The 23,678-nt window shown below is 36.7% G+C and overlaps 1 protein-coding gene across 4 annotated transcripts in view; it reads left to right on the top strand.

Annotated features, from left to right (window-relative positions):
• The window catches only part of ZNF385D (zinc finger protein 385D), an 877,499-nt gene extending 858,885 nt beyond the window's left edge, over positions 1 to 18,614 (top strand). For all 4 annotated transcript variants that reach the window (XM_041733685.1, XM_041733687.1, XM_041733686.1 and 1 more), the window contains 4 exons: positions 7,984 to 8,214; positions 15,107 to 15,285; positions 16,307 to 16,408; positions 18,233 to 18,614. In XM_041733685.1, the coding sequence (XP_041589619.1) occupies positions 7,984 to 8,214; positions 15,107 to 15,285; positions 16,307 to 16,408; positions 18,233 to 18,466 (746 nt within the window). In that variant the 3' untranslated portion in view covers positions 18,467 to 18,614. The remainder of the gene's footprint in view (positions 1 to 7,983; positions 8,215 to 15,106; positions 15,286 to 16,306; positions 16,409 to 18,232) is intronic.
• Positions 18,615 to 23,678: the final 5,064 nt, after the last annotated feature.

Here is a 23,678-nt window from a genome sequence, read left to right on the forward strand (position 1 = left end):
GGCTCCAAGAGGCAAATCCAAAAGTTGAATCACCTGCTTAAAATAAAATAGGCTCTGTCTCAAATACATTTCATCAAAATAATTTATATTCTAATCTGCATATGATATATATGGCACAAATGAACTTAAGTGAGGTCAACAGATAATACTATTATGAATATGAATACTAGTATGAATTTACTCCTAATGTAATTGCCTCTAAGAGATCATAGATTGGGCAGCTTTGAGAAGCATTTCAAAAGTTGCAGTTTGATATTTTTGTTTTGTAAGTTTTTGAAACCTCTTGCCTTTCTATAATTTCTAATACGTGCAAGACATGGGAAATCTAGTTCAAATATTGTAAGGCAGAATGAATCATTCACCCAATCAGTAAGAGTTTCATTGGATATTAAGAGTTTCACTGAGGTCACTACCTTACAACAGAATATGTCACATGACTTAAAAAGTGCAAGGAACCACTTTTGACATGGCACTTGTACCATTGGAGGCATGATGAAATCAAAGTTTGAAGTACAACTTAAAAAAAAATTAAATTAAAAAATTAAAAGAAGTACAACTTATTTTTCTAATACTTTCTAGTGACACTTCCTCATGTTCATCCTCCTCAAAGAGAGAAACTCCATCGTTGCCTTCCTTCATCATATTAGTGCCAAATCACTCTTTAGTGTAAAAGTTATATCATGCTTATTTCTTCACCTCCAGTGAGTAGCACAAGATCTGACATATGAGGGTTCATTCAGGCCCACCCCAAAAGTTCCAGGACCAGGAAGACCATCTGTCATCGAGGTAAATTCAGACACGACCTACCTCCAGCTTTACCTACCAGCCCCACAGCCTGCATCCCAGGGATGGCCCTGGTGACCTGAAGGATGAGGGAACTATTCCCCTGAGTCAGACCTTCTGAGTCGTAACACAGATCTACAGGGGCAGGGAAGAAGCTGCTCCCTAAGCCAGGACTTTTGGATGGTGATTGGACCCACCCAAATCAGGTAGCCAATCTTGGGGGGTACCCTTTCTCCTCACCTTAATTTTGTAAACTCAGGATTGTAGGCACTTTGAAGCCCTTCCTACTCCATTCCAGCAGAGGGGAGGGAGAGAATTTGTGGGGGCAGGGACTTTGTCTGTTTAGGTGACTTGATGTAGCCAGGTATGAACAAACCTCTTCCTCTGGTTTCCAGATACAGGCTGTGGTCTCCTCTCACCTCTTTTTCCTACCCCCCACCGCTTATTTATTTATTTATTTATTTATTTATTTATTTATTTGTTTGTTTGTTTAAGAGAGAGAGAGAGAGACCCAGAGACAGAGACAGAGAGTGCGTGCACGCGAGAGAGAATAGAAGGAAAGAGAGAAAGATAATCTTAAGCAGGCTCCACACCCACCCTGGAGCCCAATGTGGGGCTTGATCTTACAATCCTAAGATCATGACCTGAGCTGAAATCAAGAGGTTGATACTTAACTGACTGAGCCACCCACCCACCACACATAGACACATGCACACACAGATACAGACACATACATACACACATAAGCTTGTGAGCTCTGACTTTGTATGCTGGCCCCTAAGGCACCCATTCTAGCTCTCACTTCCCTTTCCTATAATTCCCACTTGCTCAACTGGTTATTAAACTCTCTAAAAACTTTTTTTTACAAGATCAACAGATTTAAAAAATAGACTTTTGTTTCAGTAGCTTGTGATATGTGGAGCCTTCAAAAATACAGTCCCCAGTGCAGAGGCCATTCCCACCTGGGTCTAATGGGGTGGTACTGTGCTCAATGAATATTCATTAAATTAAATTAAATCCATGGGAAAGAAACCACTAGTAATAATTTTTAAAAACTTGTGATGATTTTTTTTTTGTCACGAGGCACCTTTTTATACTTCAGAATGTCAGCATATTTAAGAGGAAGCAGCTGTTCTTCTGCTCACTTGCTAGCAAGCCTGGGTGAGACTTAAATTCACACATGGAGGAAGGACATAAATTGTATATAATTCTGAATCTCTAATCTACAGGAAAACAAGATGAGCATCTTTAGGTCATCATATTAATTCCTATCACCTGAAAGAAACTTAAGTAACTTAGCTCTGGTTGTACTACTTGGATTATGAGGTCTGTGTCTAGGTGAATAAATTTCCTACCCAAACCATGTAACTTAGCTGCTTTATTGTGTTATCTGGAATTCAAGTCATTGATATTTTTTGGAATCTTGTATGCTTTATGGATTTTTAAAAAGTATTTGGAGTGTTTTTTCACAAGGATGAGGGCCACAAGTGGGCCACTCTGAATACTGACAAGTTTTCTTTTGTTCTCAATTAAAGCCCCATTCCACTAAGTATTAGCAATCTGTTTTGATGCCAAAGCGAAATAGTGACAGTTGCAATAATGAATATTTGCTACAGGATGCTGGCAGAAAAACTGCACAGAAATACAAACCCAAACCATCTCAAACCTTTTTCTTCCCTCTGAATAGCACCCATTATTTTACATATTTATATATATATATATATAAATATTGTTCTTAGAGGGTCATTGGTTGAAGAGTAAAAAGAAATCTGAGTTCACCTTTGGGGAACATAGGAAAAGTGAATCACCATTCCAGTTTCCCATATTTTGAAAAGAGAGAGAGAGAGAAGGAGGGACAGGGAGGGAAAGGGAAGGGAAGGGAAGGGAAGGGAAGGGAAGGGAAGGGAAGGGAAGGGAAGGGAAGGGAAGGGAAAGGTAGAAAGAAAGAAAAAGAGAGATGAAAGAAATATAAGACCTGTAGTTTACTACAGAGAGATAGGGAAGGAGGGAGGGAAGGAGGGAGGGAGGGAGGGAGGGAGGAAGGAAGGAAGGAAGGAAGGAAGGAAGGAAGGAAGGAAGGAAGGAAGGAAAAAAAGAAAGGAGGGAAAGAAAATAAAGGAAAGGAAGAAGGAAAGAAAGAAGAAAGAAAAGGAGAAAGGGAGGGTGTGGGGGAAGGAGGGAGAAAGGAGGAAAGGAGGGAGGAAGATGGAGAGAAAGAAAAAGAAAGAAGAAAGAAAGAAAGAAAGGAAGGAAGGAGAAAAGAAAAGAAAAAAAGAAATGAAAGAAAGATAAGACCTGTAGTTTAGTTTTACCATTTTGCACAGAAAATTTTTTGAGAGCTGTTGCTTTTTTTTCCTCCCCTCCTCCCAAAAGTAACTTAATTATTCAGCATAAAATGGATGATTGGACATACATGGCTGACTCTAACTCAGGCTATGTTTAGTTTCTTTTAAAGTCAAATTTTGAAGATGCTATCTTCAATTGTGCATAATAAATCACAACCAACTTGAATTAGCTGAAGAGGAAAAATAATGAATTAGCTGAAGAAAATGTAGTCAGCTCTTTTATGAAAAAAAATCAAAATTGTAGCAGTAAAAAATAAATGAAGAGCATGTGCTTCTGAGCTGGATTGAGTTCAAATCTTTGTGCTCCACCTGGCGGTTCGGGCTTTGGGCAAGTTCCCAAATCTTTCCATACTTCAATTTCTTCTCAAGATACAGATAAAAATGCCCCTCTTAGGCATTTATAAGAATTGAATGAATTCATACCTGTAAATTCTTTAAAAGTGATTCAATAATCATTAGCTGTAATTGTTTTTCATTCATTCATTGTTTTCTTTTAATAAATATTTGAGTATCTTTTTCATGCCAAGTGTAAGAATATAGCAGTGCACAAAACTGATTAAAGATGTAACTTTTATCGTTTCAAGCCATCATGAGATATGAAGGATATTTATTAGCCTTTCTTTTTGTTTAAAGATTTTATTTATTTATTCATGAGAGACACACAGAGAAAGGCAGAGACATAGGTAGAGGGAGAAGCTGGCTCCATGCTGGGAGCCTGATGTGGGACTTCATCTGGGGACTCCAGGATCACACCCTGAGCTGAAGGCAGATGCTTAACCGCTGAGCCACCAGGCGTCCCACTATTAGCCTTTTCATCCTCAGTGCTTTAGTATATATAGAACTTAGCACAAAATAGCTGCTTAATAAATGTTGATGGAATGAAGTTTGAATATGTGAGTCATTGCAACACAGGATAATAGCACTTAATTTAAAATTGGGAGATGCAATATCAAGTCCCAGTTTCTACCCTAGAGCACTATATGTGACCTTGAGAAATTTACCAAAAAAATTTTAATCTGAAAACTAAGAAAGCTATACTATGAAACCACTAAGATCTCTTTTGATTATGATTCTACAAAGTAACAGAAATGATGCACTCTTTGTTGACTGATTATAATTCTGTTTTTCTTAAATTTAATGAACTTTTCATTTTAGAATAATATTAGATTTACAGAAAAGGTGCAAGAATATTATAGAAGTTCCTATATACCCTGCATCCAGTTGACCTTACTGTTAACATCTCACATTATTATAGCACAATTGTCAAAACCAATGAACCAATAGTGATATATTACTATTAACCAAAGTCCATGTTTCATTCAGATTTCCTAAGTTTTTACTTAATGTCCCCCCCTTTATTTTTTACTCCAGAATCCCAACCAGGCTACCATATTATATATGATCATCATATCATGTCTCCTTAGATTTGTCTATATTTGACATTTTCTCGGACTTTCTTTGTTTTGATGACCTTCACAGTTTTGAGGACTATTGGTCAGGAATTTCATAAAAATTCCCTTTAATTCAGGTTTGTTGAATGCTTTTCCCATGGTCAGACAGGGGTTGTGAGTTTGGGGGAGGAAATACAGAGGTAATTCGTCTCACATCTTATCAAAAGTATATGCTATTATCATGAACACCCATTTAAGATTCTATCTTTATGACTGGATAAGAATTATGTATAATTGGTCATTTAATGTACCATATTAAGGAAAATCTCCTTTCTCAATGTAATTTTCTAGGCAAATATATAACAAGTTGATTCTCTTTAAATATGACATAATCATAAAATATATTTACCTTACTTTTTCATGAAAAAGTTCCTTCACCAGTGACAAATGAAAAGTAAATGAATAATCCATGTCTTGTTATAAATTAATAGTAATCCTACTTATGGACACAAGATTTACATACTAAATTTAACATGAAAAATATGACTGCTTGTATTTCCTTCAAATTAACTGCAAAATTGAGAAAATAACAGATTTGTGCTCAGCTATGAGGTCTAAAGCATTAAAGTAGAAGTGCCAGAAGTCAAGCATTTTGATAATAATTCCACTAAACCTGTCTCATGCAAAGGACTTGCCTTAAGAGAAGTTAATACTTCACTAAGCCGTAGGCATAGAGAATCTGGCGTTTCTAATCTTGTGGCATCCTTGGTCTAAATGTACGTTATCCTCTGAGGTTAGAAAAAATACTAATGTAGCTGTCACAGGGATTAGAAGATCCATGGTTTTGTTTGTTCTATACTTTTCTTATGAATTTCACTATAAATAGGGAAGTTGGTTTAGGATTAATATGATCTATGCTAGGCACAGTTTTCAGATCAAGACATAGAATAAACATTGTCAATCCAGAGGAAACGTTGTTAGAAGTAGGATATTACTAGGGATATCCTTACTTGGATTTAAATGAAATAAATAGCCAAGAATATCACACTCTGGCTCCAGCAGGTAGCCACACTAAGTTTAACTATATCTATATTTACGGTTGTCACTCCTCATAATGCTGATCACAAAAACAACTTAGTAGTTTTGGCCTGAGTATTTATTATCCTACTGCTGTCTGTCGCCTTTTTGAACTTACCATGTGTCAACAATCATGACCAAGAGTATTATCTGCAACGTATATTTTTAAAATCCCTGAATTTGGGTCCCTGGGTGGCTCAGTCAGTTAATCCTCTGCCTGCAGCTCAGGTCATGATCCCAGGGTCCTGAGATGGAGTTTTGCATCATCTGGCTCCCTGCTCAGCAAGAAATCTGGTTCTCCCTCTCCCTCTGCATCTCTCCCCTGCTCGTGTGCGCATGCTTGCTTGCTCTCCTCTCTCTCTCAAATAAATGAATAAAATCTTTAAGATTTTTTAATTAATTAATTAAATCCCTGATTTTTTTAATCTATAAAAAACTTTGCCCTGACTCACCATATTCTGTTTGTGTGACCTTGGGAGATTTCCTTAACTTCTGGAAATTCGTCATTTGTAGAAGTTTCTGTGAAGGTTAAATGACATTATGTATACAAAAGACTTAGCAAATTAACTGGACATTTGTTATTTATTCATAGGCACATATTCATATGCTTTCAATCATTTCTGGTTTGTTGGAAGCAATGAATAGCAACTAGACCGTTTTAAAGTAGTCATTGCATTTCATGCTGTATCTAGGTTCTCAGAAATATTTTCTATCTATTACCTGATATTTTAACATTGGTACCTCAGCAGATAAGTAAAAACTGATCAGCACATGGACTTGTCAATGTTCAAGGCAATAAATATATTCTGGTGGCAAAACTTGGTGTTAGAATGATTTTATTGCTTTTTCTTTAGCCATGAAAACCTGATGAGCAGTATGACTTTTTTTACATGGTTGGAGGAAATTCTTCAAAACACTAGAGGAGGCTTGCTTGATGATGTTAGCAGCTAAATAAGTGATTAAACATGTATGAAGTGTTGAGCAAAGGAAATAAGATCCAGATGAATTGTTTTATATAGCAGCCCTCAATAAGAGTCCATTTTTCTTCTTATTGACTAGTGCTTCTGATGCCATATTTGGGAAAGAAGCCATAACCAATCTCACCTAAACTCCCACCTCTATATCGGGATCAAAGGAGGTATCCAAGTTAAAAGGCATCCTGTAACTGCAATCAACTCTTGAGAGTGTGATCTAACAAGAAGTAAGCACTTATGAAGACAAGACTGCATTGCAGGCAGAACACTCTTCCTTATAACAACTGCCTAATTCATTTATTATGAACTTAGTGTGGCATTAGTGACCACAGCAACATATGGAATGAGAAACAGTTGCAAGAGCAGCTGTAGCTAGAAAGACAGCCTGGGAATATTTTTGAATAGGAGGTTAAGAACCATCCAGCTGGGAGGCAGAGTCAGTAGTATAAAAGTAGAAAGGATAGGAGCATAGAACTCCCTTTGCAATTTGTTATTGGATATGGCAAACATCCTAATTGTAATTCGTAATTATCATATTCGGAATGGGAGCTCTGTGTACCCAAGTGAAGTCAGGATAAAGTACTTTTGCTTTATAGGTTGACCTCTCCAGATTTAGAATCAGGCTTTGAAGCCAGAAGGGTTGTAGGGTTCCAGTATATCAACACTTGGTCATCAGACTTTTAAAATGATGAGGTGACATTAACATGGTGTTACCAGTCTGTGAGTTTCCTGTGGAGTGGTCATTGATGCCTGAATACTGTGTAACAAACTCTCTGAACACAGCCTGGCACAAAACATGCACTTAACAAATATGCCAGACCAGAATTTTTGTACCTGGCATTAATATACTACTCTTTGTAAATAGAACAACAATTTTCTAAATTGTTGATCTGAACAAACCAATATGTCATCAGGGCTCCATTTTCCCCCCTTTTTTTGCACAAGCAAATACAAAAGGATCAGTACTTATATTTTAATTAAAGAAAAAATATAGAAGGAAAATTGATAAGTAATAAAGAAAAGTAAAAAAACAAAAGTGTTTATTTTTAAAAAGTTGTCTGTGTAGAAATATATGTATACAAAGTACAATACATTGTAAAGACTATTCTACTAAAGCCATATGTTAACAAGAGAAGTCTGTGGGTATGTTTATTTGTCCCACAGAAGGAAAAGAAAGTAAGTATATTTGGGTGTATTTTTAAGAATCGTCCACATGTTTTATATCAATATAGGCAACTACAAGTGGCCATCTATGTGAATTTCTTCATGAGATGAATGACTCATAGTCGACAAACAACAATTGCTGGCTGCTCTTATCATTATTAGCAGAATGTAATATTGGTGATACAATTCCAAATAGGGGAAGATAATACCACTGTTTTTCCCTTTTTTCCTATGCTATTTTGAATGCAGACAGTACCACAGGGACACCAGCAATATCAACGACAACTGTGGAAATTCGCAAAAGCAGTGTTATGACAACTGAGATCACCTCCAAAGTGGAAAAAAGCCCCACGACAGCCACTGGCAATAGCTCATGTCCTTCCACGGAGACTGAGGAAGAAAAAGCAAAACGGCTTCTTTACTGTTCGTTATGCAAGGTTGCTGTCAACTCCGCCTCGCAGCTGGAAGCGCACAACAGTGGTGAGATGCAGTGATTTCTCTTCTGTCTCAACAGCTCTGCAATTATCTTCCTTTAAATGGATTAGCTCTTTTGCAGCAGGGGACAAAGGGGTGGTGGAAAACTGGCAATTATTACATGGAATTCATTAACAATTAAAAAACATAAATGACATGCAAAGTGTCATTTACATGGGCTCAAGAGAGGACTTCCAGGGCTCCTGTGCCTCGATGTGCATGTGTTTTTGTCTATGGATGTGTGTCTGTATATGTGTGTGTGCACGTGTGTTATTAGATATTAGGAGATAAAGTGAAATATAATTCTAAAGTATAAGCTTTGCATTTATTTGATTTTGACACTGCTATGTACTCCCATGCATTTGCTTCTAAATGAAGTTTAGAATTTCAAACTTCTAAAGTTTGGTCAATAACAGCAGCTCTTTCTGCCCTTAGGTCCCGTCCCCATGTTTTAATAAAATGGTCTTTTTGGACCAAAGGAAAAAAAAAAAGTTTGTCAATAATGCAGTTGCAAAATTTGCTTCATAACTCCATGTGCTTTTAGCTAAAACCTCTCCATTTTGGTTTTTATGGCAAATGACTTTGAGCTAAATCTTTATCACACTGACAATTAAACTTAAGCGCTTATTATGGGCAACAACTGAGGTATGTTCTCTACATGTAATATTTTATTTACTCTTTGTGACAACCTAAAGATACTATTCTTGCTATTTGATTGAGGCTCAGACAAGGCATATGACCAACTAAGTGGCTGAGCCTCATTCAGCCACTAAGTTTAGCCTAAGATATAAACTTAGGTCTAACCTTTTTTTTTTAAGATTTTATTTATATATTCATGAAAGACACAGAGAGAGAGGCAGAGACATAGGCAGAGGGAGAAGCAGGCTCTGCAGGGAGCCTGATGTGGGACTCGATCTCCAGACCCAGGATCACACCCTGAGCCAAAGGCAGATGCTCAACCACTGAGCCACCCAGGCATCCATAGGTCTCTCTAACTTAAACACTAAATTTGAACATAATCAAAACAGAAAATACTGATAAACCAGGATGAAATGCTTCCCTAATATATTTCAATTTCATCCATCTGCTCTCTATCTATAGGAAGGCATTATGTAGATATTATATATCCATACCTATACCTATCTATCTAGACAAGCATATACAAAGAGTCTGTATCTACATATCTATCAATAAAATCTAGATTATATTTGTATATTGATATAAAGATATATTGACATAGATAATTATACATAGCCTGCTTGAGATGTTAGCCGGCCCTTTGGCCCTAGATTAGATTTTCTCTAAAAGGCTGGATTCATTGCCAGGATCCTGTCAGCAATCACAACAGAAACAGAATCATTTGTAAATCATACCCTGGGTGAATATCGCAGCTTTATGTTGCTGTCATTGGCCAGTCACTATGCTGCACAGTCATGTTCAAATATCGACTTCGATTTTCTAAGGGAGTAATTACAGATGGAAAGCAGTTCCTTCGGCACATATCCTCCCCCTGCATGCAACATTAGTTGTCATCTGGGAGTTCATGAGTTCAGAGGCTGAGGAATACAGAAAAAGACCTGGCCCCAAGTCAGAATCTATACCATGCAGATGTGCCTCATGTTTTACTCATGTAAATACATTATTCAAGGATGCCAGATAATTGAGAGAGCAAAATCATCATTGAAAGTCCATCTATTTCTCAAGAATTCTTGAGCATTCTGCATCATAACAGAGAAATACATTCATTTTGGTGGGGGATCAACTCTGACAAATAAACAAACCATACCCTTTGAGGCTGAAGTTAATTTATCAAGGATGTGGATGTCCTTCCTGAATTCCTATCAGAAACATCAGATTAAGAAGCAAAGAATAATCAGTTATTTCATCATATCACATCAGGTCAACATTTTTCATATTCTAATTCTACAATCCTCATCTCTGCTTTGTGTGTTGGAAATGCCCACGAAGCTTAAAAGCCTATTTACCTGTGTCACTTTAAGATATAGATGCTCATATAAATAAATATATATATATATATATTTCCTATATCCAAGGATTCTAATTTATTATATATTCAGGCCTCGAAGCTATAGTGTTTGGGAAAAGAAATGAAGTGAAAACAATAGACCTCACAAGCATTGTGCAGGCAGCGCTGAGTTATTATTATTATCTGGGAGTTATTATTATCTGGGAGTTATCTGGCTGTAAATGTGGTGTAGCCTTACATGAATCACTTTATAGGAATGTCCCCTCCAAACCTTCAGCCTCATCAGGGGACTATATACCCCCTCAGCTTAGATTTCTTGATCCCTTCATTTCCCTTCTTAGATCAGAGATCATTTTCCATGGTCCAGTTATGGTGCTTGTTTTAGGCCTCACACTAGATATGTATCAGCCAGTTGAGCCAGAACTGGAAGTGACAAAGGAAGAAGAGAGGATGCATGAATAGATTATCTTTAACGCCCTTTGGGCACCATTTCCAATCTCCAGATTCAGCTCTCTGATTTGTAACTGAAGTGGTGGTGGGAGGCTCGTTGTATCTGGGACATTCTCTAAATGTGGATGGTGAATGCAGTTCATTCCCATATTCAAACAACTGGTCCTTGTCCACTGGTTCCTTCATCTTTCCCTTAGGATCCCATATGGGGAAACCCAGGGAAGGGGAGGGTAAAGGAGAGAGGATCACCCTCTTGTCACAAAAAGAGTAGTCATTGTAGGATTCATCGTAGGATCAGTGTGGTGTGTTTTAGTTTGGGTTCCATTAGAAGCAGACTCTGTACAAGGATTTAAGAGCAAATAATTTTTAGGGGAGGCCAAGGGCACAAGTTAGGAAGTGGGAAGAAGGAACAGGCAAGGGAAGCAGCCAGTGCAGTGAGCCATCATGAGGCAGTTACCAAGGTAGGCAGCTGGAGCTCACCAAACCAAACTGTGACACTACATGGTTTTACAGTTTTAAACATAAACACTTCCAGTGGTCACATAGAATAACAGAAATGAATTAACACAAATTCTGCCCCTTAATCTTTACAATCACAGTGCTGTCATCTCATTGTTCACTTATGATCTACTGTTTGCATCAAAAATACGGACTTCCATGGGGGTTGAATGCACAAACTGCAGCCTTTGTGAGCTTGAATAATTCCAAACGGACTTGTTAAGGGAACGGGAGCATGTAGCTGAATTCCTTTGTGTCTGTGGCCCACTGTATAACACAGAGGTCTACAAATTAATTTCCATGGAGCATATGATGTTTGGTATAGAATAAGTTAGACAATGGGCTAATTGAATATATGCTAAATCTCAACAGTAAAAACACCAATGGTTTAGAATATAGACAAATTGTTTTCTAGGAAGCAGTCCTTTATCATGGACATTATCGAGACTTGCCAGTTCATGGAGCTGGTAGAAAGCAGACTGTCTTCTTGAGTCCATGTAATCATGTAATTTCCATGTAATTTCTGATTCTCTTTAATGTACCTCTGTATTACCTGCACCCACAGCAGACCACAATCACTGCCTTAGTGCTCCACTGCCTTCACACACACACCCTCACCCACCTCTCTAGTATCACTTTAAAAGAGTTCTCTGCTTTCTTTCAGAGCTAGGTATTAGGAAACCACTGTTAAAATTGGGCTGTTTGTCAGGGAACCAGGTTTGAAGGCCAATTTGATCAGAAACAGATTTTGAGACTATTATAGCTTCCATCAACTACTGCCTCTTGTATGTTACAATAGAATGAGCTAGAAGTGATCAGACCATTTTTACCTCAGATCCACACATAACAATTCTGTGTGAACCTGGGCAAGTCAATTGTCCTCTTTGGACTTCTCACGCTCTCTCTTTCTTTCTCTCTAATGGAGATAAATGGCCATATGGCACTTTGTAAAGATGAATTACTATGGCATGATGCTTAGTATGATCACAGTTGCTGCTGGCATTATTTGGGGTTAAATTGTGTTATTTCATTTGTTTTCTCTGTCTATTTTTTCACTAAAGTTGCAGTTAATAGATTTATATTCCATAACATTGGAATGCAGGATTTAAATATGGGCATTCCTGCTTTGCATTTATTTTTAGAATTTGAAAAGAGAAGGAATTCTCCTAAGCTTACTAGAATGATTCACAAAACAGTCTAAGAATGTTTTAAACAATTTATGAGGACACACTCTTTTCAAAATATCTGGAAATCCCCTTTTAGTCAAAGTATGTTACAGACACAACACACACAAAAAAAATGTTTCATCTTTTTCTTCAAAGAAATCCCCCCCAAACATTCTACTAGGTAATGCTTTGCTTAGCTGATTGTGATTATTTTCTCTATATTATTAAAAAAAAACTTTGAAATGTTTTATAGTCAATGCTTATTACTAATTTGGGCAAATTTTTCTGGCAATAACTTGAAGTGGCAACATTTGATAATTTTCACTAAGCTCATTTGAGCTATCCCTAGACAGAATTTATTCTATTCTTCACTAAGTTTTAATATACAGAAAAGGCAGTTCTCAAAGGATAGACTTTACTAACTTTTAAAGTGCTTAGAGGTTTCTAAATTTTTGCTTAAACAAAACCAACACTGTTAAGAAGGAGAAGAGGATTGACTAAAATTTATTGAGCACATGGAAGTGCCAAAAGTAATCCTTAAAACAATAAATGCATTTAATGCAACACTTCAGTAGAGCAGATAATTTCCTTTTTCACAGCTGAAAACACTGAGGCGCAAAGAAATGTAAACTACACAGCTCATGGAGGCAAACTTTGATTCACACCATTCCAGAGTCTGAGCTCACGGTGCTCTTCACAAATTTGTTCATTGCTTTTTATTAATATCTAATGCTTGAGCTGTATCTACAATGTGTCAGGCACTGAGAATACAGTATAAGCAAAACCCAGGAGTTGCCTTCAGGAAGCCCATGTCTAATCTGTGCTTCTCTGCTCAGGAAGAGAACTGGGTAAAGACTTGCTTAAGACATCTGTTTCACATTTCAAGTAAAAATTCATTTAAGTCAATCCCCTGGGGTCAGTGTTCATGGCCTTATTATTATTAAGGCCCAAAGATTATCTGCCACTCCTATTCAGCATCTTCTAGGATAATGGTAAGACTCCCAGTTACAAAAGATATTAACCAGAGTGGATCAAGCGTCCCTACAGAAAGTCAGAGTAAGAGTCATTCTCCTACTGACTACTTCCTAGGCATTGATAAGCCAAACTGGCCCAGGAATGCTTTTCAGTTTGATTGAAGAATCTGCTTGGAAAAGAAATATTTTGATAAAATCACCTGTTTAGATAAAGAAGGTTGGATAACCATCCAGACCCACACACACACACACAGTGACACAAAGTGTGTGTGTGTGTGTGTATGTATATGTATGTATGAATGTATATATATCTTACTCCCTAGAACATTGTTTTGCCCTACATTGACTTACACCACCTGCAGAGTACAAAGGATGTCTGTTTTATAAGGGGGATGGGCTTGCAAGCTGCAAGAAAAAAAAAACTACTGCAGGGAGGTCTCCCCGCCAGCACCTCGGAGCAGTGCTATGGTTCCGTATTTCAAGTCCTCCAGTCTACTGACAAGATGTTGACCTTTTTCTCTTTCCTTAATATGTTGGGATATGAACATTTTCAGAGCTGTACATAAGAATATGACCTTCATATTCTTGGAGTAAGGGAATCTACATTGTAAGAATTTCCTTTTTTTTTTTTTAATATTGGATTCAGTAAAGTTGCAATCATTCTGAAAGAGAGAACTGTGACTGTAAACCTGTTTTGTGTACTCATCACCTCTTATTTAAGGAGATGGTGATTGGCGCTGACCTAGTGCACCCCTCAACCTGTTTTCCTCATTAATAGTCAATAGTCTTAGGAGGCCAGTCCAGGAATCTGAAGTTGAGAACCTTATTTTTTATGCTTCCAGAACTGATAACAATTTAATAAAGTCAATTAGGAAAGGGAAACCACTAAAAAAGGATTTAAACAACTAGAATGGCCAAAAGGGCATAAATGGTAACAAGAGAAAATTTCATAGCAAAACCATGTAGCTAAGTGAGAAAAATAAAGAATAGTTATCAACACCAACAAAAAGAAAGTTGTGAGCCATTTTTTGAGAGGAAACCCCCATTCATGAACTCTGAAAAAAAAATTTAAAAAATAGAAAACAATGTTAATAGCTTAAGTTACACTAGTTATGTGTAAGAATAGTCAGAAGATGTTATTGGTTTATTCAAAAATAAGCTTTTATTTATAGTGTATTTGCTTAACCTTTCACCCCTCATCTTTTTGGTCATTTGTATTTACATTTGAAAGGACATAACCAATCAGTGTGGGCTTTACTACCCTAATAGGGCTTTTTTTTTTTTTTTTTTTTTTTCAGTAAGATCTTTATACTCTTGCTCTTCCTTTTGGGACCTAAAACACATAGCCAGGAAAGCTTGTTTGTATTCTATTTAGAAAGTGAGTATTTAATTAGTGCCACTTCTATAAACACACCATGTTTAAACTGAAGACATTTGTTACACATCACCTCCAACTATACCTTTAGCAACTAAATCACTCTTCCTCATCTGCTATCATTCTTCCTCATCTGCTATCATTTCTGTCTTATTAGCATCAAGAGGAGATAAAACTAAGTCACACCCATTTAATTTCACCTTAGGACTCTGGGGTGTAGGTGCTATATTAATGGTGCCGGTTTGTTATATGGGACGTTGTAAAAACATGAGTAATGTAATGGAAGGTGGTCAGAGCACATTGTCTTCTGAGTGAAGCATATTTCAGTCATAATCCCCGGAAGAAATGCTCTACAACTAGACATCACATTTTATTAATTGTACCATTTCCTAAAGGCATAAACCGGCTAATATTTTTTTCTTTCTTTTTTTCTAAATATTCCTGGCAGGTACTAAGCACAAAACCATGCTAGAAGCCCGGAATGGAAGCGGGACCATCAAAGCCTTTCCTAGGGCAGGTGTGAAAGGCAAAGGACCAGTTAATAAGGGAAACACAGGTCTGCAAAACAAAACGTTTCACTGTGAAATCTGTGATGTGCACGTCAACTCGGAAACACAGCTTAAACAGGTAGACAGCACATATTCTAGAAATGAAAACAACAGATAGGGGACATCCTTACGAGCAGTGTCCTTCCTTTGTTCCCTTTCTTTCCTGTTTTCCTCTCCCATCCATCCATCTATCCACTTACCTTCTCTCCACTGCCCTTATTTATGCATATTTTAGTTTCCAAGGAAATACTAAAATGTAAGATTTTCTAAGTCCTTTCAGAAAACGCCTAAAGTGAATTTGTACTATTCTTATATCTGAAGAGTGGGAGGAAAAGGGGTATTAGATCTTTTCTCTACCAGGTCTCCCACTCAAAAGTGTTGATTTTTGTTAAAGGTCAAATTACAATGTTCCATTTTTACTTATTTAGACTATTTACACGTTACAACTAATTTTATACTGTTCTATTCTTTTATTTTATGTACTTTATTACATGGTGTTGTACTGTATTTCTAAATCCTGCAGCCACCTGCTAAAGGGATGACTAATCCTGTTGCATTCACTTTTACTGTGAATAGCCTTCCAAAGAGATCAGTTTTATGTTGCCAATTGAAGGCCCAGCCCTCATATTGTGTTGTATTTTATGTGCATATGTGCAATATTGTACTCATTTATGCACCTTAGTTATTTATCTTTAGACTTTAAGGGGTTGACATTTGGCTGTACAAATGTGAGGATAAATATTAGTATGGAAATAAATTCATGCCTGCCTGGGCATCTTTGTTTATTTGCACATGAAATTCCTTTAGACATTCTTTTCCTTTGTACACTTTTAAAAAGGAGATCTGTGCAGCGATAAAGAGAAAGGCTCAGAAAAAGAAGAGCCTTCTATTTGTTAAAAATATACTAAAATGGGTAGCATAAAAATATATATCCTCAAGCCATCAGAATCCAAGGACAAAAGTGCATGCTCTTTTGTTTTTATCTTTCTGCAACTTGTATGAAATAATTAATATTCTTCCTCAGGTTAAAACAGTATTTACGAGGGAGGGTTTGGGGATGATTTTTTTTAAAAGATGTCATTTTTAATTGCTTTTAATAGCACATTAGCAGTAGAAGGCACAAAGACAGAGCTGCTGGGAAGCCCCCGAAACCTAAATACAGTCCTTACAACAAACTACAGAAGGCAGCACATCCACTGGGGGTGAGTGTCATCGTTGATTCATAATGATCTTGAATGTCCCACAGTCCACTGACCTTTTTTTTTTTTTTTGTCAATTACTAAATGAAATCAATGGAAAGTACCTAAGTCATGACAAATAATTGATCGGAAAGTCCAACCCCTACTCCACCAATAGAATTTTAGTTTCATGAGTTTTTTGGGTGGTTTACCACTTTTAGCCACAGTCCAGTACCTTTATCCTTTGGAGTTGGCCTCTGGTTAATGACAGAGCATGGTGAAGAGAGGAAAGCCAAACTCTTGAGTCAGGTAAGTAGTCATGAAATCTGGTCTTGATGTTAGTGGATAATTTTAGGAAAGGTCAGTGAAAAATAAGCTCTCACATGTCCTTTTTAATATCTTTAAGGGACCAAGCATTGGTTTTGTTGATACCCCCAACAGTTTTGGGTTTTGAATAGCACAACCTCAAAGGCATGGCTTATTTTATTTAATTATTCAGCCAAGAATCATGTCGAAGGCTTGGTGAAATTCTTCCTGGGAGATGCGTTCTTCCCATTACCCCAAATATACCTTTTAGATTAGTGAACATACTAGTACTAATATCCTGACCTGGATTTTTTTTTTTTTTTTTTTTTTTTTAGGAATTTAGCAGAAACCTGTGAAACCTCGTGATAATCCCAAACTAATATTTATGATCCTGTGGTGTTTTTTATTGTTTGTTTATTTGTTTCCTGATTGTATTGACCATCACTTTCATCAGGGAGACCCAGGGCTCAATGAAAAGTTAAGAACAACTGATCTACAGTATATGCTGAGTTGTGCATTTCGAAATCTGTTTTCTTCAAAATAGATCTTATTAATAATTGGTGCTATTGTGTGCTGCTGGCACATGAAAATATAGTTAAAGGAAAACTGCAATCATCTATTATGAGACCTCAGTAGGAGTTGACCCAATTAATTTAGTAGCATCACCCATTTTTATGCAAATGAAGTCACTCTACTCTTGAACAGAAGCAATTTTAGCTGCATTGAAAGACTGAATTCTGCACAGAGCTGATGTTTCAGCACCACTAGTCATAACTTTGAGTGCTATTTCTGACCAGCATAGATGCAGCTTTCAACAATCAAGTGAATGGTTCTTAAATAAACAGGGAAGTCAAATTGTGTTAGTTTTACCATCCAAAGCCTCCTCAGGTCTCACTATGTTACTGTTTCCATAAATGGGAACATTCTTTCTGTGAGAACAGCCATCTTACTAATGCTACTAGCCAAGGAATGAACTGGTTTGAGTTGAGAGAATGTTGTTACCATTTGCATAAAGAGGAAGTAGACCATGTCAGATTTGGGGAGAGATAAGTTTCTTCCCTGAAGTGGAATTTGTTATTTTTATTTCTCTTCATCAATACCTCACACCTTGCTGTGCTCCCCAGTTTACACACTTGGATAGTCTAATAGTAGCTGACAGCATTAATAAATCTCTCTTTCGAAGTATCTATTCCATGACAGTTAACATGTGTGTGTAGAGTAAAAATTCCATACTTCTTTTTTTCTCAACATGAATACTTTCCTCAGGAGGTATATTTATGAAGAAAAATAAAATAAGGTTGCCGAGTACTTTTCTAGAGGACTTTTCAATATCCTAGGTTGGTCGTCTTCAAGGGATGTTCTAGCTCTTCCAAAGGAAAGTTGTTCTACACTTTCCATTATTCTTACTGACCCTTCACAAATGTGATTTTATCTTTGTGGTTGTTTCCTGCTGCATTTTGAAAGCTGCCCATCATTTTGGAATCTAAGTGTGATGCCCAAACTCCTGTCCTACTGCTCTTTTCTTTTTTCTCTCCCTTGCAGGTAAAATTAGTATTTTCAAAAGAACCTTCAAAGCCATTGGCTCCGCGAATTCTACCAAACCCACTGGCAGCTGCAGCCGCCGCTGCTGCAGTGGCTGTGAACTCCCCCTTCAGTCTCCGAACTGCTCCAGCGGCCACACTGTTCCAAACCTCTGCGCTCCCTCCAGCACTCCTGAGGCCAGCTCCTGGACCTATCCGGACCGCCCACACTCCTGTGCTGTTTGCTCCTTACTGAATTCCAAATGGGAGTACTTGTACTGCAATAATTTTTCAAAAAACAAAAAAACAAAAAACAAAAACAAAACAAAAGAGAACTATGCAGTGTTTATTTATAGTTTAAAGTCTATCTGAAGAGCCAGGACTTTTGATAGTGAATTGAAAAGATTATTTAAAAAAAAATGGAGGGAGGTTTTGGGGGTGGGAAGGGAGGGGTGGTATTTTCTCCAAATTAAAGCATTCCTCTTGAACATTGATTGTTTTAGAAGTGATCTCCAGCATTGACTTGTAGTGGTATCTAGAACTTCTGAAGCCTTTGTGACTGTGCTTTTGGGCACCTATTTCCCTCTGCATTGTCTTTCCTGCTTTATGAAACAACTATACATTGTAAGGGCATTAACTGGTTCCAATGTATATATATAAGAATTTACTCTGTAGATTAAGATAATATGAAAAAAAAAGAAAAACAAAAAACAAAACAAAAAAGAAAAAAAAAAACAAAAAAACAAAAGCAACACTGTGAATAGTAGTACCCGTGCTGGTCCTCTTGCTATGACAGCAATCACTGGGTATTTATCCCAACAAAAGTAGATACAGTAGATGTCTTGTAAAACAATAGTGCTGTGTCTCAATCTATGCCACTAGGTTTTAAAGAATTGCAAAAGGTAGAATGAACAACTATTTCATGCCAGTAAGCAGTCAAAGAGTACGCAAACACCGGAGAGTTTAGTGGAGGTCTTTCTGGTCCACGTTCTTCCCCTCCTATCCAGCTCGTATATGACTTTAAGTTGAGGACAAGAGAGCAGGGCTGAGCATAGAGGTGGAGGAAGATATCATTAAAGGTAATTTCCTACAAAGTACTGTTTCCCCACCCTGAAGCAGTATTTCTGGAAAGAGGGAAGTCTTTGTAATGAAACTATATCTGAAAATAAGTAAACCCATGCATCATGGGTGTTCAGAAAGAAATTAGTACAATTGTTCTATTTCATGGATAAGGAATGATCATAACCTAATATGAGAATGCAAAGTAAAGTTTTTCATGTTAGTACATATCCAAGAAAAAAAAACAGAGAATATTGCATCTCCGCAATATCCCTTTTATATCATACCAGTAAGATTGTCTCTTAGGCAAAGGTTTCTGCTTTGAACATGATGATAGATGTTAGCTATTGTTGTGGGCTTTTTCTTGTGTTTTAGATCTCCTACTGACATGATATAAACAATTAATATATATATTTAAATGTTAGTAAAACAAGAAAAAATGAATCCGAGGTGATTGCAGACCAAGGATATAGTGTTGAAAAAAATTCTGGTAAGATGCACTTGACCATCATTTCTCTAGTGGAGTTATGAAATACTGGCAGCCTTTGATAGTCACCATAAGGCTGAAAGGAGTTGATGTTTTACCTTTAAAACAAGATTTATCAGGGGTATATATAAATACATGTATATTGTATATATGTTAGAAAGATTAAGAGAATAACTTATAAAAAGAAAATCTATATAAAATAATTATATAACCATCCCATGTTACATGTTATCATTAAGTTGGTAACAAATGGCATAAAAAATAGCTGTGCCTTTAATTTGTGATAAAGGCTACTTGCTTTTTCCCATAGAAAGCTATCCTATACCTGTCACTATGATGGGATTCAATGCAGCCAATCTGTTACATTAATAAGAACAAGGACACTCAAACTTAGAACAATGATAAAACATGTACAAATCAACCCTACATGATTTAAGTTTAGAGAAAAAAATATTTTTGAAAAGGTTTTGTAAAGATTATTTAAATCTATAAGGAAGGGCTTGGTATGGCCTTCCTGAAACTGCTCTTATCTAAATTGTAGTAACCTTTGAGAGGTATAAAGATTCAAGATGAAACCATTTGAGAGATAGGTATTTAGCATTTGTCATTTTATATTTAAGAAACACCCATAGCGTGCTTGGTGCTCAACATTGAACATGGTCTTTGGAGTTCTTCTCCACCATCTAGCTATAGACATTTGTCATATAAACATATCTTTAAAGCAATTGGCTTTATATATCTTTTGTTAAACAACAAATTAAGGAGGAAGAAATAAACGAATGAAAAAACAAATCATGGAAAAGGGAAGAGGGTAGGCAGATAGAAAAAAAAAGTATTTCATTAGTCTTTGGAAAAAAGAATTTCAAACCATACATCTCTGGTTAAACATGTTGGTTAGTATTAAAATTTGTTTTTTGAGAGTATCTGGTGATTTTACACTTACCAATACCTCTACTCTCTGGTCTCAGTAAGTGTTTCCTTTTTTCACACACAGACTGTGCTGGTTTAACCAGATGGAAAGATGCTCATGAGTGTGTTGTTTGGGGCTCTGTCTGTATCCTGTGTGACCAGCTTCTAACGGATTTGAACTTTAGTTGCTTTTTTCTGCTTTGTCAGTATGTTGATCTTTCACTATAAATTAGCCTGAATCCTTATCCAACAACCTTTACACCTGATAAAACCTCTTTCTGTTGGAGAACTTAATGTTAATTGATGCAATCTCACTACTTTGTGCTTTGCTGTTCTTCCCCATTTTCACCAAAGTGAATTAGCCAGTCCACTAGAAGTCAGGGCCTGTGGGATGCAAAGAGTCCTGGATCACAAGGTGTTACTAACTTTAATGATTTGCTGGGAACAAACAAATCAGCCATATTTTCTCCATCAGCCATATGAGAAAACTCAGAAATACCTAAATCCCTTCTGCCTCACTTCGCTATGGAACCATTTTTGTTTAAATGGTCTCTTAAATTGGAGTTGTAATCATCAGTTGTCTTTTACTCACTACCTAATAAAGGATGAAGCCTAACTCTAGAACTTACAGTGGGTTTTCTGTGAATTGCTTCCCTTCACTCCACATATTTATCAACACCAGATCAACATCTATTACAATTTAGACTACTATAAAACTATATCCTTTCCCTTAGGAAACTTTTTTCATGAATAAAGATCAATAATTCAGATTGGTCACCACTGGTGCTCTGAAAATCCCCAAGGGTGGTCTGACTTTATGGTTATGTATCCCTTCCCATGCATCACACCCATGGCAAGGAAGTCATAGAGAAAGCATCTCTGATTTCATTTGAAACAAATATAAATGCATTGCAAGAGCCAAATGTCTCTGGAAAAAGCATTGCTGCACCTCATCCAGGTCGTCCAGACAAATGGGAAACAGTCTTGGGGAGGTACTGTATTTCTCTTTTGAGAAAAGATTACATATGACAAATTGCTCCTCTCACTGGTCCCAATCTTTGAAGAGTGGTGTTCTATTCACATAAGCAAACACAATTGGCTTTTGGCATTTTATATCATCACTGCCTCATCCGTAAAGATTGCAATCTTTAGGTACTATTAGGCTTCCCTTCATCTAGTACAGTAATTCACTGCCATTATCATCAGAGCTATAATTTGGGTTTTTTTGAAGGTGCTACATATTTTACTGCCAAAGAACTATTTAACCAAGAGAGGGTTTATACTCACAAATTAAAAGAGCAGGAAATCATAAAACAATTCAAAGAAGAAAGTTTTTAAAAATAGGATTATTCAAATTTATTGTGGATGTGCCTATGTAAGTTTCTAAGGCATAGGATCAATGCATAGCAGACATGGCATTAAATTTCACTTACAATTAAATTTTAAATTAATACTTTGCCCCCATACCCATGTAATGTTCAACTTTCTTGAAATCAGATCATAAAGCTAAATGATTCAAGTGGTCTAGATGTCTCCTTTCTTCAAATATGAATTAATGTAGAGAACTACCTTTCTGTACATTAGCATGGATGACTATATTAATAACTATTTGTATACAGGAAAGCAACATAAAGTGGTGGGGAAAACAATGAACTGAAGGAAGACAAAGTCTATTGTAGACTTTGTCTCAGACCGGACCAGCAGGATAATAATTAAATGGTCAACTAATGCTTTGTCCTCAATTTCTTCATCGGTAATGTGGCTGAGCTGGTTTACCATTTTTGCATTAAAAGACCACTTCTCCCATCCTGTCAAAAATAAAATTGCTTTCTTATAGTGAACCATATAGCTACTCAAATATTTGTATGTATCCAGAAATGTGTTCTATATTCCTCTCTATCCTGAGTATATACCACACTGCAGGTCACTCATCTAATCGATCAGAATGTAGACTTCAACAATCATCAAAGGAGTTGCTAATTCACACCGGACTTTCAATAAAGTCATAAAGGATGGACTGCATCTCTTTTCTCGATCTAGGATATATTTTGAACAGAATAAACTGCAATAAAAGCAATAAAAAGTTGGCAGTGTGAATGTGGAGGGAGCAATAGCTATTTAAATTCCTCATCCTTATTCTTTTTTTGTGCCTTCTCCCTTCAGCAGAAAGGGTCTCCATCACTAATCTGGGTTTACATGCGTTTTAGCTAATGGACACCTTATTAAGACCACTTCCTCCACAGTCAAAGGATTCGTGATGCTCTCATTGTTACAGCAAAAAAAAAAAAAAATTATTTGAACTGTATCCTGACAGCGAATATTTTACATATTTTTATTGGTTTTCACTAAAACAGATAGATTTATTTCTAGAGCATCTCTTCTGCTCTTTCTATGCCATGCTTTAATAATGACAGAAGCTACTACCAGAAAGTGAAATGGATCATTTATCTGGCAAGTCTTCCTTGTCTACTTATGAGTTCTGAGAGTGGTATCAGGGCTTCCAATGAAAGATGGCTATGTTGATATATCATCCTGAGGTGGCCTACAAAGTTGTTACTCTCTGGAATGGTTTATAGCTTACCAGAATTATGAATGGTGATGGAAGGCCAGCTCTGCACTGTAAAAACCTCCTGTGTACTGCTCTTTTTAGTAGTCCACACAGGTTACAAAACATCAGAGTTTGAAGAATGCCTTGGCTTGCACAGGTGTGAAAGGACAAAGAACTATTCAATATGATCATCTTTTTCCTGTTTTCAATGACAGAAAGCCATCCTTCATAGATGGTCAGGTTGATTTTACAAATGGCCAAAATGCATTTCAGGTCAAACCTGATGAATAACATGTACGATCTAAGTGGAGTATCTTAGAGTTCGGTCAAGTTTACTAAGACTATAGAGAATGGGGTCATGTTCTTTTGATGACTAAGAAGTCAACTCTTCCAAAGAGTAGGGCTAAAATGGTTTGTAAACAAAAGAGTCTAACTAAAAATAAGTACTTAAACAGTGACCAAATC

This window comes from Vulpes lagopus, chromosome 19 (assembly GCF_018345385.1).
Source record: "Vulpes lagopus strain Blue_001 chromosome 19, ASM1834538v1, whole genome shotgun sequence".
Lineage (NCBI taxonomy): Eukaryota > Metazoa > Chordata > Mammalia > Carnivora > Canidae > Vulpes > Vulpes lagopus.